Genomic DNA, 16590 nt, shown 5'->3' on the forward strand with positions numbered 1-16590 from the left:
ATAACAACAAACAGCGTGAAACCGGAGCTAAACCAGGAACAAACATTACAGGTTTGAGAAGCAATTTTTTTGTTCATTACTTCTGCCATTTCCTTATTACCAAACTTGAACTTCCAATTTACATTCTCAACACTCACTTTCCTTACACTTTTCCTTTTCAAATGCCTGCAGAAACCCTTGTTATCTGTTATTACATTTCTAGTTAGCTTACTCCCATGCTCTAATTTCTTTGCCCCTGATTAACCTTTGGTCAGAATATATAGAATGACACAGAATGACTCAATCATCTGACCTACCACTCATCTTTGCACAATTCTCTGCCTTTTCATTCAGGTTGATGCCTTCCTTAACTTCTTTAATCAACCATGGATGGAGGATCCTCCCCTTGGAATTATTCTTTACAGTAGGGATATACTTATTTAAAGTATTCTGAAATATCCACTTAAATGTCTGCCACTGCTTCTCAATTGATCCCAGTTCACTTCAGCTAGCTCAGCTTTCATGCCCACATAGTTGTCCTTATTTAAGCTTAAAATATTAGTCTTAGACCCACTCCTCTCACTTTCAAACTGGATGCAAACTTCAATCATATTGTGATCATTGCTACCAAGAGGTGCATTTACTCTGAGGTCAATAATTAATCCTGTCAAATTGCACAATGTCAAGTCGAGCAAGTTCTAGAACATGCTGCTGGAAGAAACTATCTCGAAAGCACTCTGTGAACTCCTCATACAGGCTTCTATTACCAATCTCATTCTTTCCAGTTTATAATTATTTACTTCAGACATACAGCACTGAAACAGGCCCTTCAGTCCATCGAGTCTGTGCCAACCATCAACCACCCATTTAGACTAATCCTACATTAATCCCATATTCCTAACCCATCCCCACCTTTCCTCAATTCTCCTACCACCTACCTATACTCAGGGCAATTTATAATAGCCAATTTACCTATCAACCTGCAAGCCTTTGGCTGCGGGAGGAAACTGGAGCACCCGGCGAAAACCCACAGAGTCACAGGGAGAACTTGCAAACTCCACACAGGCAGTACCCAGAATTGGACCTGGGTCGCTGGAGCTGTGAGGCTGCGGTGCTAACCACTGCACCACTGTGTTGATTAAAACACCTGTGATTCTTTCCATCTCATTATCACAAGCACCCAATAGATATTCTTGTATCCTTCATCCTAAATTGCGATTACTGTCTGGGGGCCTGTAGACTGTTCCGACTAGTGCCTCTTTCCCTGACTATTCCTCATCTCCACTCAAACCGATTCTACATCCTGATCTCCTGAACCAAGGTCATGTCTAACTATTGCACCAATGCAATCCTTGATTAACAGTGCCAGCTCTCCACCTTTACCTCGCTTCCTATTCTTCTTGAATGTTACATATCCCTCAATATTGAGGACCCAATCCTTGTCATCCTGCAGCCATGTCTCCATAATGGTTATTAGATCATACTTATTTACTTCAACGTGTGCTATCAGTTCCTCTACTTTGTTATGAATTCTACATGCATTCACATAAAGGGCCTTTGGTGTTATCTTTCTGTTATCTTTGTCACATCTAGTGTTGACTGTTGATCTGCTCTGAGGTTATTTCTCTCTGCCCCTTCCTGCCATTCTTTGGCCTTCATTTCCCATGTTACTATTGTGTTGAGTTGGAATGGATAGGATACAATGTCTGTCTCTTCTGATTTGTTTGATTGCTGGATTGGAAATGTGTCTCTAACCTTAGGATCAGTGAGAGTTTGACTACATCTGCTTCTTGTGACAATGCCATGAACTGAAGGCCTATGGGAGTGGTACTGTACCTTGTCTGTGATGGAAGGAGCCGACTGCACTTTCCCTTGTGCCTGGGAATCATCACATTCATTCTGCTCCCTTGAACTATTTGCCTACAGAAAGGAAGAAAACTATGTCTTGTAAGTCACGAGAAGTTGAGTTGGAAGCTAGAAAAGAGATTAATGTAACATTTCAATTCATAATATTTATGACTAATCACAAAGGCGAACCAAAAATACAAAGAATATCACTGTCTGATTCCACTGCAGCTCTCAGCATCTGCTGACGAGGTGTCTTGGCAGTTTCACAGCAATTTTGGGACATCCAGAAACAAGCCAACATCTACACTGCTCCAAGGTTGGGACGACCTGATGGAGCAGGGATATTTGTGCAGGTCAGGTTTCTATTTCCATCTGGCATTATAATGTAATAACCTAAGAACTAGGAGCAGGAGTCAGCCATTCAGCCTCTCCAGCCTGATCCACCATTCAATAAAATCATGTCTGATTTGATCTTGGCTTCAGCTCCATTATCCTGCCTGGCTAAAAACCCATTACTCCCTTGTAGATAAAAAAAAACTCATCCTGGAATATATTTAATCATCAGCATCCACTGCTCTCTTAGGTATAGAATTCCTTGGATTAATGACGCTTTGAGAGATGAAATTCTTCCTTACCTCCGTCTAAAATGGGAGACTCCTTATTCTGAAACTGTGCGGCGTGGTTCTTGATTCCCTCAAGAGGGGAGATATCTTTGCAGCATCTACTCTGTCAAGACCCCTCAGAATCTTACAGTTTTTCGATAAGATTAGATCTGGTTATTACAAACTCCAATGAGTGTAACACAACCTGCTCAACCTTTTCCTCATAACGCAACCTATTCATTGCAGGAAGCAACCGAACGAACCTTGCCTGAACTGCATCCAATGCACGTATACATCCCTCATGAGCGAAGGAGACCACAACTGTATCCAGTAATCCAGGTGAGGTCTCAACAACACCCTGCAGAGTTGTAGAAAGACTTTCCTACATTTATATTCCATCCCCCTTGCAATAAATGCCAACAATCCGGCTCTGTTTTCACGATTCACTTTTCAATAACAACAAAGAGCGTGAAATAGGAGCTAAACCAGGGGCAAGTATTACAGGATGAGGAGAGAAAACAGCCATGAATTTCAACAGCAGCTTCTTGACCTTTTGTCTCACTTACGCAGTGCACACGCACAGCCCGAGAAATGCCTCTGCCTTCCGCCGCTCACTCCATGTTACGGGATCACTTCCTGCCTCACTCTGTTTCTTGCAAGTAAATGACGATCAGCAGCCGAGCTGGCGCAAGTGAGCGCATGCGCTCTAAAGGTTAGCAATCATCAGCGGTGTGGGCGGGGCTATGACGCGCATGCGCATCTTTAGGCAACGTTGTGAAATTCAATAAAATCAATTGGAACTTTATCCAGTTGAGTTTTTTTCACATTTTGAGCAATGAAACCGGGGCTGTGGGTAAGATAGTGATGTTTCCCTTCTGGGAGATTACCCCTTTGTGCAGTTCAATTTGAGATTATTCTCTGCAGTATGCTTGCTGTCCTTCAGCCCGGCTTCTCAAAGCAATCCTCTGAGGGAGTCGGTGTGTTTGCTGGGATCGCGCAGGAGTTAATATCTGACAATAACAGTCCTACATTCATGTCAGCAGATTTAAACTGTCGGTCACTGAGAGTCATAGCGAACGGTTTGAGCTGAAAGATTGCAGAGAGCTCAACAGGGCAGAAACAAGTTAAATTTGGGACATTGTGTGCCTCACTTTTGGACACGTCCTCGGAATGTGAGATTAATAATGTGGCTGCCTGTTGCACCATATCAGTGAGAGATGAGTTTGTATCGTCGCTCTCCCCTGGCGGAACTTTCGAGATGAAACAAATCTTACAGTTCAGCCTACAACTCAATAATTACAGGCTCAGTCGTGGGCAAAATATTGGAATTCATTCAGAGAGACAGGATAAACTGTCACTTAGAAAGACAAAGATTAATCAAGCATAGTCAGCGTGGATTTGTGAAGGGAAGATCTCGTCTGACCAACTTGATCCAATTTCTTGAAGAAGTAACAAGGAAGTTGGATGATGGCACTGTAGTTGATGCGGTCTAGATGGATTTTCGCAAGGATTTTGACAAGGTCCCACATTGCAGACTGGTTAAAAAAAATAAAATCCCGCGTGATCCAGGAAAATGCAGTAAGCTGGATGCAAATTAGGTTTAGTGGCAGGCAATAAATGGTAATTGTTAACGTGTTTTTTCGATTGGAGGGCTGTTTCCATTGGCGTTCCGCTTGGCTCAGGACTGGGTCACCTGCTCATTGTGGTATATATTAATGATTTGAACGTAAATGTACGGAACATGAATAAGAAGCTTACAAATGACATAAAAATTGGTCGTGTGATAGAAAACGAGGAGGATTGCTGTAGGCTGCAGGAAGATGTTGATGGTCTGGACATATGAGCAAAAAATGGCAAATGGAATTCAACCCGGATAAGTGTGAGGCGATGCATTTTGGGAGGTCAAACAAGGCAAAGGAATACACGATTAATGGGAATATACTGAGTTGTGTAGAGAATGTGAGGGACCTTGGAGTAAATGTCCACTGACCCAGAAGGTAGCAGGACAGGTCGACAAGGTGGTTAAGAAGGCATATGGAATCCTTCCCTTTATTAGCTGAGGTCTAGAATATAATAGCAGGAAGGTTATCCTGGAAATATATCAACCATTGGTTAGGCTACAAATTGAGTACAGTGTGCAGTTCTCATCACCTCATTATAGAAGTGATGTAATTGCATTATAGAGGGTACAGAGGAGATTTACGAGGACATTTTCGGGACCTAAAAATGCAGCTATGAGGAAAGATTGGGTGAGCTGGGATGTTCTCCTTGGAACAGAGAAGGGTAGATCTGATTGAAATATATCACATTTTGAGAGGCCTGGATAGAGTGGAGGTCAATGGCCCATTTACCTTCATAGAGAGTTACTCGGGGGCAAAGACTTTAAGTGCTTGGTAGAAAGATTAGAGGGGAAATAAAGGAAAGTTTTGACTTGATTGAAACATATAATATCCTGAGGGGTCTTGACAGGGTGGATGTGGAAAGGATGTTTCCCCTTGTGGGAGAATCTATAACAAGGGGTCACTGTTGAGAAATAAGGGGTCGCACATTTAAGACAGAGATGAGGAGATTTTTTTTTCTCAGAGGGTCGTGAGACTTGGGAATTCTCTTCCTCAGAAGGTGAAGGAAGCAGAAACTTTGAATATTTTTCAGGTCCAGGTAAATAGATTCTTGACAAGAAAGGGAGTGTAGAAAACCGGGTCGTGCTGGAAATGTGGAGTAATCAGTTCAGAAATAAACTTATTGAATGGCAGAGCAGGCTCGAAGGGCTGAGTGGCCTACTCCTGCTCCTAATTCGTATGTTCGTATAACATGAGCGAGGTACCAACAGCAGCAGAATTGTACTCAACCCCAATCTTTAAGCTCATGGCCCAGCATATCCCTCACTCTAAAATTAACATCAAACCAGGAGACCAAACGTGATTCAATGAAGAGTGCAGCAGGGCATGCCAGAAGCAGCACCAGGCATACCTCAAAATGAGGTCTCAACCTGGTGAAGCTACAACACAGGATTACTTGCATGTCAAACTGTGTATGCAGCATCCGATAGACAGAGCCAAGCAATTTCATAACCAATGGATCAGATCTAAGTGTTGCAGTCCTGTCACATCCAGCCGTGAATGGTGGTAGACAACTAAACAACTAACTGGAGGAGGTGGCTCCACAAATATGCCCATCTTCAATGATGAGGGAGCCCAGCACATCAGTGCAAAAGATAAGGTTGAAGCTTTTACAACAATCTTCGCTAGAAGTGCCGAGCTAATGATTCATCTCAGACTATTCCTGAAGGCCCCAGCATCACAGATGCCAGACATCAGCCAATTCGAATCACTCCGTGTGACATTAAGTAATGACTAAAGGTGCTGGATACTGCCAAGGCTCTGGGTTTTGACAATGTTCTCCAATAGGACTGAAGACCTGTGCTCCAGAACTTGCTGGGCCCATAGCCAATCTGTTCCAGTACAGCTACAACACTGGCATGTACCTAGCAATGTGGAATATGCCCCAGGTATGTCTTGGACACCAAAAGCAGGACAAGTCCAAGCTGGCTAATTAGACCCCATCAGTCTACTCTCAATCATCAATAAAGTGATGGAAGGTGTCATCAACAGTGCCATCAAACGGCAGTTGCTCAGTAATAACCTGGTCAGTGACGCTCAGTTTGTGTTCCACCAGTGCCACTCAGCTCCTGACCACATTACAGCCTTGGTTCAAACATGGGCAAAAGAGCTGAACTCAAGAGTGAGAAGAAAGTGACTGCCCTTGACATCAAGGCAGCATTTGACCAAGTATGGCATCAAGGAACCCGAGCAAAACTGAGGTCAATGGGAATCAGTGGGAAAACTCTCTGCTGGTTGGAGTCATACCTAGTGCAAAGGAAGATGGTTGTGGTTGTTTGAAGTCAATCATCTGAACTCCATGACATCACTGCAAGAGGTCCTTAAGGTATTGTCCTATGCCCAACCATCTTCAGCTGCTTCATCAATGACTTTCCTTCAATCATAAGGTCAGAAGTGGGATGTTCACTGAAGATTGCACAAGGTTCAGCACGATTCGTGACTCCTCAGCTACTGACGCAGTCTGTGTAGAAATGCAGCAAGACTTGGACAATATCCAGGCTTGTGCTGATAAGGGGCAAGTAACATTCACGCCACACAAGTGCGAGGCAACTACCATCTCCAACAAGAGAGAATCTAACCATCTCCCCTTAACATTCAATGGCAATTAGCATCGCTGAATCCCCCACTATCAATATCCTAGGGTCTACCAATGACCAGAAACTGAACTGGAGTAGCCATATAAATACCGTGGCTACAAGAGCAGATCAGAGGATAGGAATCCTGCGACGAGCAAATAACCTGCTGACTCCCCAAAGCTTGTCCACCATTTACAAGGCGGGAGTCAGGAGTGTGATGGAATACTCTCCACTTGCCTGGATGCGTTCAGATCCAACAACACTCAAGAAGCTCGACACTATCCTGGACAAAGCAGCCCACTTGATTGCCACCCCATGCACGAACATTCACTCCCTCCACCACCGACACACAGTAGCAGCAATGCGTACCATCCACATGATGCACTGCAGCAACACACCAAGGCTTTTTAGACAGCACCTTGCAAACCCGTGAACACTACCAACTAGAAGCACAAGGGTAGTAGATGCATGGGACCACCATCACCTGCCAGTTCCCCTCCAAATCACACATCATCCTGACTTCGAACTGTATTGCCATTCCTTCACTGTCGCTATGTCAAAATTCTGGAACTCCCTTCCTCACAACACTATGATTGTTCCTACCTCACATGGAGTGTAGTGGTTCAAGAAGACATCTCACCACAACCTCCTCAAGGGCAGTTATGGATGGGCAATAAATGCTGGCCAAGCCAGCAACACCCACATCATATGGATGAATAAATCAAACAGGGTGGTGGTAGTCTGGAACTCACTGCCTGAAAGGGTAGTTGAAGTATAAACCTTCAAATCATTCAAAAGAAGTCTGGATATGCGTCTCAAGTGCCGTAATCTGCCGGGTTACGGACCAAATGCTGGCAGGTGGGATTAGAATGGGTGGAAATTTTTTCGGCTGGCACAGATACGATGGACCAAGTGGTTCCTTTCTGTGCCATAAACGTTCAATGTTTCTATGATTCTGAGTGAAAGCATATCTCTCCTTCTCACCATCACCCAAGCCTCTCGCCCACTCCAGATCTTTCTCTCTCTCTCTGCCTTTTTTTCGCTATTGATGCTGTCTCTCTCCCTCTGCCTTTGGTGCTGTATCTATGTTGGCGATACAGTTACTGAGTGTTATGTGTATGCATTCTATTGTAGTACTGATAGTCTCTCTCTCTGATGATACAGGTGAAGGTGAAATACTGTTGTTCAGTGTGATATGGACACACAGTTGGAAATTATAATAATAAAAGCAAAATACTGCGGATGCTGGAAATCTGAAATAAAAACAAGAAATGCTGAAAATACTCAGCATGTCTGGTAGCATCTGTGGAGGGAGAAGCAGAGTTAACGTTTCGTGTTAGTGACCTTTCTTCGAACCCCTTCACCCCTATGTCACCTTCACCTGTATCATCAGAGAGAGAGACACACACAGACAGACATAGTCCCTCACTCGCTCAATCAGTACTACAACAGAATACATACATAAAACACTCACTAACTGTATCGTGAACATAGATACAGCACCAAAGGCAGAGGGAGAGAGACAGTTCCGAAGAAAGAATCACTGACCCGAAACGTTAACTCTGTTTCTCTCTCCACAGATGCTGCCAGACCTTTTGGAAATGTAAGACTGATACACTCTCTCTCTCCCTCTCTCACCCCTCTCTCTCTTTCACTCTCCCTCTCTCTGTCCCTCTGTTGCTGTATATTAAAGGGTAATGGTGTTATTGAGCGTGTTATGGACACGCTGAACAGACGGTGTTTTCAGTCCTGCATCGAAGGACGGAGAGAACCAGCCTGTCACTGCCTGGAACAAAAAAAAACACAGCGTCTGAATGTGGGATTATTCTGTAACTGGACATCTCTCCTTGTTGACAATGGGATGTCTGGGACACCTGGAAAAATATGGATAGACTATAGGAAGAGACAGTCGATCATTTGTATTTTCACCGTCAGGAAACATGTTTCTGTGTGCGATCAATAACATCAAACCGGACAGTAGTTTGAACACATTCAAAGCTGTGATTTGCTCTTGCCGTCGAACCTAATAAACAGACAACATTCGCAGCGCCAGTCTCAGAGTGTTTAACACTTACTGAGTCTAGAAAATACAAATACCCACCGTGAATCCGCAGCACAGGCCGAGCGGAGGGGAAATCCTGTCCTGGGAACGCTAAATTGAGCGAACAGTTCGGCCTAAGATTGTGTGGATGTGAATATTGTGGAAGAGAGTGTATTAAAGGGGCGGGCGCGTTCGTCTAATGCCACTGTGTTTGTGGGTCTGGTCTCATCGCCGGATTTCCGAGTCCCTCTTGTGTAAAATAACAAGATTTTCCAGTCAAAGAAGCACTTTGCTCCCCTTCTAATCCTCAAAGTGGGAATTCAGTGTTGTTTGTTTGTTGATTTCAAGATTTTAATCGAAAAGTATGGAACATGTCAGCGATCGGCTGAGAGAGAGTCATCAGTGCAGCAATGAAACGGGTTTCAGTCGAAAATGGAGTCTTTACTTCAAGCGAAACCTTTGTGACAGCAAACATTCTGATGTCAGAGACAGGAAGGATCTAGCCTGGGACTCTGGAATACCCGAATTTCAGTGGAATTGGAGAGTTTAGGACCAGAGAGAAACACAGAGAGGCAGCAGGAGCCGGGAGCTGACAGCAGTTTGTCTCCGCCCCGTCCGCTCGCTGCCTTTAAGTTGCTCAGTGCCGCCACCACCAGCTTCATTTCTGACCCAGTTCTGACTGACAGAGAGACTTTGTGCAGAGTCCTGGACATGACCGATACTGCAGCCGCCGAAACGGCTCCTCCAGCCGCCGCCGCTCAAGTCAAGACTCCAAAGAAGAAGAAGGCGGCTCCTCGGAAAGGGTCAGGCGGTCCCAAATTGGGCGAGCTGATCCTCAAGACTGTGGCGGAATGCAGTGTCCGCAGTGGGATGTCACTGCAGGCAATAAAGAAGGCTCTGCGTGTTAAAGGTGTCGATGTGGAGAAGAGCAAGTTCCAAATCAAGCAAAGTATCAAGCGGCTTGTGGCGAAAGACTTCCTGGTGCAGACGAAGGGCACGGGGGCCTCCGGCACCTTCAAAATCGCGAAACAGGAAAAGAAGGGAAATGTGGTGAAGAAGATTAAGACAGGAGCAGCCAAGAGATCTTTAGTGAAGAAAACAGCTGCCAAGAAACAGATAACAAAGAAAACAGCCAAGAAATCCCCAGGGAAGAAAATAGTCGCCAAGAAAGTGAGCAGCAAGAAGACGGCAGCCAAGAAAGTGAGCACCAAGAAGACGGCAACGCCAAAGAAGGCGGTAAAGAAAGCAACGCTTCCAAAAAAATCTCCAGCGAAGAATGCCAAAAAAGCCAAGAGGGCCACGGGTGGAAAGCCGCCCAAGAAAGTCCAATCATCAAGGGGCGGGAAGAAGCCGAAAGCAGCAAAGGCTCAGAAAGCAGCTCCTGGAAAGAAGTGAAACAGCACGGGAAACTTGTAGACATCTGAACCCAAAGGCTCTTTTCAGAGCCACCCACGTCTCTCAGGAAAGAGCTGATCCCCCGATCAAATGATCCCTGTCCCGCAGTCGTGTGCACATTTCACCTAGAAATGATTTGAATTAAATCCAAGTTCCCTGGTGACTCAACCCAGCCCTTCCTCACTCTCTGAAACAAATCAGGGATGTCCGGGCCTCACTGTACCCGGGCATATGTTCGGTGAAGTCTCAGTTCATGCTCGTTTCAGGGCGACAGACAGTAACACAGTAACACGGGCGAGATACCCCGCGTCACATCTCAAACTCCAATACATGATTTTCTATAATTCAGCTGGGGTTAGGTTTCAGTAAACTGCTCAATCCGTCTGGGAGGAGCGGTGTGCCGAAACAGGTTGACTTGTGATCGGAAGCACTGCACTTAGGCTTGTATATTACTAACTTTTAATTGTTACAGATCCGTATTTAGACCGCCGGTTTTTGTTATCATTGGCGATAAAGGCCGAATCTCCATGTTTTATGCTGAGCTCTAATGTCGAGAACTGTTTTTTTTTAATTGGTGGATCGAGCAAGTGGGAGGCGGAGCGAGAGGATCAAAGACATTTCTCTGCTCTGTCTGTCACTCAGTTTCCTCCAGACCCGCCTCTGGCTCTCTGTCTCTTTCACAGTCAGGTCGGGGCAGGCTGTATAAAAAGGCAGCAGAAACTACTCGTTTCTCATTCAGAATTAGGTTTGTCTGAAGAAACATCATGACAGGAAGAGGTAAAGGAGGCAAAGGACTGGGCAAAGGCGGAGCAAAGCGGCACCGCAAAGTGCTTCGTGATAACATCCAGGGCATCACCAAGCCAGCAATTCGCCGCCTGGCTCGCCGTGGCGGAGTGAAGCGCATCTCGGGTTTGATCTATGAGGAGACCCGCGGGGTGCTGAAGGTTTTCCTGGAGAATGTGATCAGAGATGCGGTCACCTACACTGAGCACGCCAAGCGCAAGACGGTCACCGCCATGGATGTGGTGTACGCTCTGAAACGCCAGGGCCGCACTCTCTATGGATTCGGCGGCTAAACAAATCGACCTTGTCTACCAAAAACAAAAGGCTCTTATAAGAGCCACCCAAAACCTCATATAGAGATAAGTGACCTTGAAACTGCAGCGGGGATGTCTTGGGATGTGAAATTGTTGTAACTCATCCAATGTTATGTGGACTTTATCAGATCAGTATTGCATTCTCTTATAGTCACTTTACGTCTCGCACATTTTTTCACTCTTTTGTTCCATGTTTAATAACCGCGTCATGAATTAAAAGATTGCATTTGATAATGTCCATTGCCGACCTGAACTGCCGGTAAAGATGTAAAAAAGGATTTACTCCCGTTAGAGGAAGAAATGGCCGGAGCTTTATTCCCGCCAGAAACCGAACAGGGAATGAACCCCTATTCAAACCGTGTTGGAAGACACAGAGGGGGATCGAGGGCGGAAAAAAATCACGCTAAAAGCACTGAGATTTTATAATCGTTCCCGCCAAATTAGGTTTTCTTTCATCTTTGCGTCGTTTACAAATTTGAAAATGGCGGGCTTTTTGAAATTGATTCAATTTCAGTTGCAGTTCAACCGGATGTTGCCGGGACTGGAAAAAATGCAGCTATGAGGAAAGACTGAATAGGCCGTGGTTGTTTTCTGTGGCACAGAGAATGCTGAGGAGAGATCTGATTGAATTGGATAACATTTTGAGAGGCCTGGATAGAGTGTAGGTGAAGGGCCAATTTACCTTAATACAGAGGTCACTGACTAGGGGTCAAAGACTTAAAGCGTTTGGTGGAAGATTAGAGGGAAGATGAGGGCAAGGTTTTTTTCCCTCTCATCTACAGGATGGTGGGGGTCTGGAACTCAATGCCTGAAAGGGTAGTTGAGGCAGAAATCTTCAAATCATTCAAAAGAGGTCTGGATATGCACCTCAAGTGCATATTCTACAGGATTACAGACCAAATGCTGGCAGGTGGGATTAGAATGGGTGGAGAGCTTTCCGGCTGGCACAGACACGATGGTCCAAGTGGCTTCTTTCTGTGCCATGAACTTTCAATGATTTTCAGAAAAGAGAAGGCTGAGGGGGGACATGATTGAGGGATCCAAAATTATGAAGGTCATTGATAGGTTAGACAGGAATAAACTTTTTGTTTTCCCTTAGCGGAGGGATCAATAAGTCGGGGGAATAGATGTAAGGTAAGGGGCAGGAGGTTTAATGGAGATCTGAGGGAGAAAAAAACACTCATCATGTGGTTGGAATCTGGAACACACTGCCTGAATAGGTGGTAGAGGCAGGAACCCTCACAACATTTAAGAGGTATTTAGATGAGCACTTGAAACGCCATAGCATACAAGAATACGGGCCAAGTGCTGGAAAATGGGATTAGAATAGTTAGATGCTTGAAGAAATACTTGCAGGTTTATCGGTCAATTGCCCCCAGTGTAGGTAGATGGTAGGAGAATGGTGGGGATGCCGGAGGGAATATGGGATTAATGGAGGATTAGTATAAATGGGTGGTTGTTGGTCGGCACAGACTCGGTGGGCCGAAGGGCCTGTTTCTGTGCTGTTTAAATCCATGACTCTATGTTTAGTTATCGCGTCATGAATTAAACGGTGGCATTTGATAATGTCCATTGACGGCCTGAACTGCCGGTGAAGATGATGGATTTATTCCCGTTAGAGTAAGCAATGACCGGAGCTTTATTCCCGTCTGAGACCCAACAAGGAATGAACCCCAATTCAAACCGTGTTGGAAGAAACGGAGGGGGAATCGAGGGCCGAAAAATGAACTCCGAGCAATGAGATTTTATAATTGTTCCCGCCGAATTAGGTTTTATTTAATCTTTGAGTAGTTTGCTAATTTGAAATTGGCGGGCTTTTTGAAATTGATGAAATTTCAGTTGCAGTTCAACCAATCAGGGAGCAGCAATTCCCACCGCCCTGATCCATCGTTTCAAATTGGATGATGGACGGGGCTTCATCCATTCACAACATTAGGGCGGTCCTTCGACTGTCTTAAATAGGCAGTCCCTGACCAGCTTCAGCATTAAACGCGACATTGTGTAAGGTCTTCGTAGATAATGGCCAGAACCAAGCAGACAGCGCGCAAATCGACCGGAGGCAAAGCTCCCCGCAAGCAGCTGGCTACCAAAGCGGCCCGCAAGAGCGCTCCAGCCACGGGCGGAGTGAAGAAGCCGCACCGTTACAGACCCGGCACTGTGGCTCTGAGGGAGATCCGCCGCTACCAGAAATCCACCGAGCTGCTCATCCGCAAACTGCCCTTCCAGCGCCTGGTGCGGGAGATCGCACAGGACTTCAAGACAGACCTGCGCTTCCAGAGCTCTGCCGTCATGGCCCTGCAGGAGGCCAGCGAGGCTTACCTGGTGGGGCTCTTTGAGGACACCAACCTGTGCGCCATCCACGCCAAGCGAGTCACCATCATGCCCAAAGACATCCAGCTGGCACGCCGCATCCGCGGTGAACGAGCCTAAACTGACCCTGCCCGGAACTGAGTTCGGCATCAAATACCACAACGGCTCTTTTAAGAGCCACCAAATCGACAAAAGAAAGAGTTGTGATCTCTTGTTCATTCCAGCACATAAACGTCTCAGAAGGTTTTGACCATTTATTTACTCAAAGCCGGGAGACACAATTACTTATATCTGCATCCGGTAGCTGGAGATTTCATGACGTGTCTGTTGTAAGATCTAGAGTAGCGATACCAATGTGCACAGCGCATTTTAATAGACCGGCGATCGTTTTAGGACTGAACAAATGTTTGTGATACATAAAGGGTAGAATGGTAAAAGTGCCTTTCTAATAGGGTCTGAGGGAATTAGAATGTATTTCATCTGATGAGCAACTAAATGCCAAAATCCAGTACTCTTCATTCCAACACAAAACAACGATAACAGTACAATATTACAGTCTTTCAGACAGTAACCAGCCCTTTCACAGATAAAGTGGGTGGCTCTGAAAAGAGCCTTTGGGTTCACAGATTCAAGTCAGGCCGCTTCACTTGCCCTTCGTGCTCGGAGCGCTGGTTTTCTTGGGCAGCAGCACGGCCTGGATATTAGGCAGCACCCCGCCCTGAGCGATGGTCACCCCTCCCAACAGCTTGTTCAGCTCCTCGTCGTTGCGGACGGCCAGCCAATATATTTGTAAAACAAATGTACTTATTCGTAAAGATAGACAAACTTCAACACGGCAACCAAGTAACTGAGAACATCTTTAAATCATGCGTTAAATCAGCTTTCATTTTCGAAATATAGCAAAGGGGCCGAATGAATCTGTATTAACCTGAACTGACCGGATTTAAACAGAGATTTACAACCGCCATCAAAAATTTGCAGAGTATTCGTATTAACATAAAAAGAATTCGATAATCATGATGATGTTGTAGCTATTTCAGAGAAATTGTGGGTGGCTCTTAAAATAGCCTTGTTTGTATATTGTGTTTTTCAGTCCATGGCGGATATTTACTTGGAGCTGGTGTACTTGGTGACCGCCTTTGTCCCTTCCGACACGGCGTGTTTGGCCAGCTCCCCGGGCAGCAGCAGGCGCACGGCGGTCTGGATCTCCCGGGAGCTGATGGTGCTGCGTTTGTTGTAATGGGCCAGGCGGGAAGCCTCACCCGCGATTCGCTCGAAAATATCATTCACAAACGAATTCATGATACTCATGGCCTTGGAGGAGATGCCGGTGTCAGGGTGAACCTGCTTCATCACTTTGTACACGTAGATGGAGTAACTTTCTCTCCTGGATCTTCTACGTTTCTTGCTGCCCTTCGTTGGCGCCTTCTTCTGAGTTTTCTTGGCGCCTTTCTTGGAAGGTGCTGCTGTTTTCTTGTCATCAACCATGATCACGATCAACTTCAGACACAGAATAACCGAAATTTCGCTCCAAGCTCGCATTTTATAGACTTCCCCAGAACCCTATGCTAATGCAGGATGGGAGAAAACCATGCTCATGATTGGCTGGTTTACAATGATGTCACTGCCTGATGTTGGGCGGCACAGTGGCGCAGTGGTTCGCACCGCAGCCTCACAGCTCCAGTGACCCGAGTTCAATTCCAGGCACTGCCTGTGTGGAGTTTGCAAGTTCTCCCTGTGTCTGCGTGGTTTTCCTCCAGGTGCTCCGGTTTCCTCCCACATGCTGGTTGATAGGTTAATTGGCCATTATAAAAATAGGTGGGGATGTGGTAGGAATATGGAATTAGTGAAGGATTAGTATAAATGGGTGGTTGATGGTCGGCACAGACTCGGTGGGCCGAAGGGCCTGTTTCAGTGCTGTATCTCTAAAACTAAAACTAAAAGCTAAATCTGTCTGATTGGATATCTAAAGTAACCAATCACACTTCATGCCTATCACAGCCACAAACTGACGCAGCAGTCAGATCGTCCAAACCCCTTTGCCCGCCCTTAACCATGACTTTCTGAGTCCCTCTGTCTCTTCAACCATTTCCATTTTGCTGGTATGAACACGTCCATTTTTTCACTCTGTACATATAATTTCTTGACCCTTCCATTCCTTATCAGGATGTACCGCCCTGCTGCACTTCCCTCCATCACCAGGACGGAACCGTCCAGTATAGTTGGGGTCAGACATGGGCAAATGCAAGCATTGAAGTGCAAGTCTTTAAATCTATGTTGCGTGCCAAATAAGGTTGGTCAGCTGCAGCCACAAGTTACCACATGAAAGATTTATATAGTGGCAATTACATAATTCTGGCTGAAACTAGGCGAGGCATAGGAACTTATTATTACTGGCTACAAATATTCAGCAAGACAGGTCTGAAAAAATATGGAGGGTTGTGGAGTGGAAAGAGTTGATCAAATATAATATGATAACACTGGCAGCGATGATGTTTTTGAGTTGTTAACAAAAGAATCTATTTGGTCATATATACGGAATATGGCAGGAGGAAATGCATGGACATTCTGGGTCGTGTCATGTTTGTCTTTCCCTGCAGGGTATGTGAGTGTGGGTTTCATTCTGTGCTGATCAGTATGTGATATTTAACTGTGGCTTTTACTCCGTATTGGTCAATCTATGGTCAATGATTTTGTGATTTAATTCAGTAATTTCAATCTTCAATCAGTGATTCTGTTTTTTCTTTCTCTGTAACATTCAGTTTCTAAGTGGATGATTATGGGTTTTGTTCTGTACCTATGAGCTTCAGCTGAGTGAGTGTGGGTTTTGCTATGTATCTGTTAATATCTGATTTTGGAGTCTGGGCATTTCTCTATCTGTCAATTTCTGAATTGTGAATTTGGATTTTAATCTGCACCTGTCAGTTTCTGGTATGAAAGGTTGTTTGATTTTGTCTCTGTATCTGTTAGTAAGTGACATTTTTGTGTAGCTTTACACAGCACATGTTAATTGATGACATGTCAGCATTGTTTTCACTCGACATGTCAGTCTCTGGTTTGGAGGCCTCACCTGTGTTCTGTCCCCATCAGACGTCTTCATATAAGGATGGGTTTTAACCTGTT

General features: G+C 45.2%; 2 protein-coding genes across 2 annotated transcripts; both read left to right on the forward strand.

Moving 5' to 3' along the window:
• Positions 1–9376: 9376 nt before the first annotated feature.
• On the forward strand, positions 9377–10060 carry LOC137356418 (histone H1-like). The gene has a single exon (XM_068022308.1). The coding sequence runs from the start codon at positions 9377–9379 to the stop codon at positions 10058–10060; it is 684 nt and encodes a 227-aa protein (XP_067878409.1).
• A 678-nt stretch (positions 10061–10738) lies between these two features.
• On the forward strand, positions 10739–11223 carry LOC137356213 (histone H4). The gene has a single exon (XM_068022065.1). The coding sequence runs from the start codon at positions 10825–10827 to the stop codon at positions 11134–11136; it is 312 nt and encodes a 103-aa protein (XP_067878166.1). The 5' UTR covers positions 10739–10824; the 3' UTR covers positions 11137–11223.
• The last annotated feature ends 5367 nt before the right edge of the window (positions 11224–16590 follow it).

The sequence above is a fragment of the Heterodontus francisci genome, chromosome 45 (genome assembly GCF_036365525.1).
Source record: "Heterodontus francisci isolate sHetFra1 chromosome 45, sHetFra1.hap1, whole genome shotgun sequence".
Lineage (NCBI taxonomy): Eukaryota > Metazoa > Chordata > Chondrichthyes > Heterodontiformes > Heterodontidae > Heterodontus > Heterodontus francisci.

Bases quoted from the DNA above. Each gene is read 5' to 3' on its own strand.
- LOC137356418 (XM_068022308.1), top strand. From the start codon at position 9,377: ATGACCGATACTGCAGCCGCCGAAACGGCTCCTCCAGCCGCCGCCGCT.
- LOC137356213 (XM_068022065.1), top strand. From the start codon at position 10,825: ATGACAGGAAGAGGTAAAGGAGGCAAAGGACTGGGCAAAGGCGGAGCA.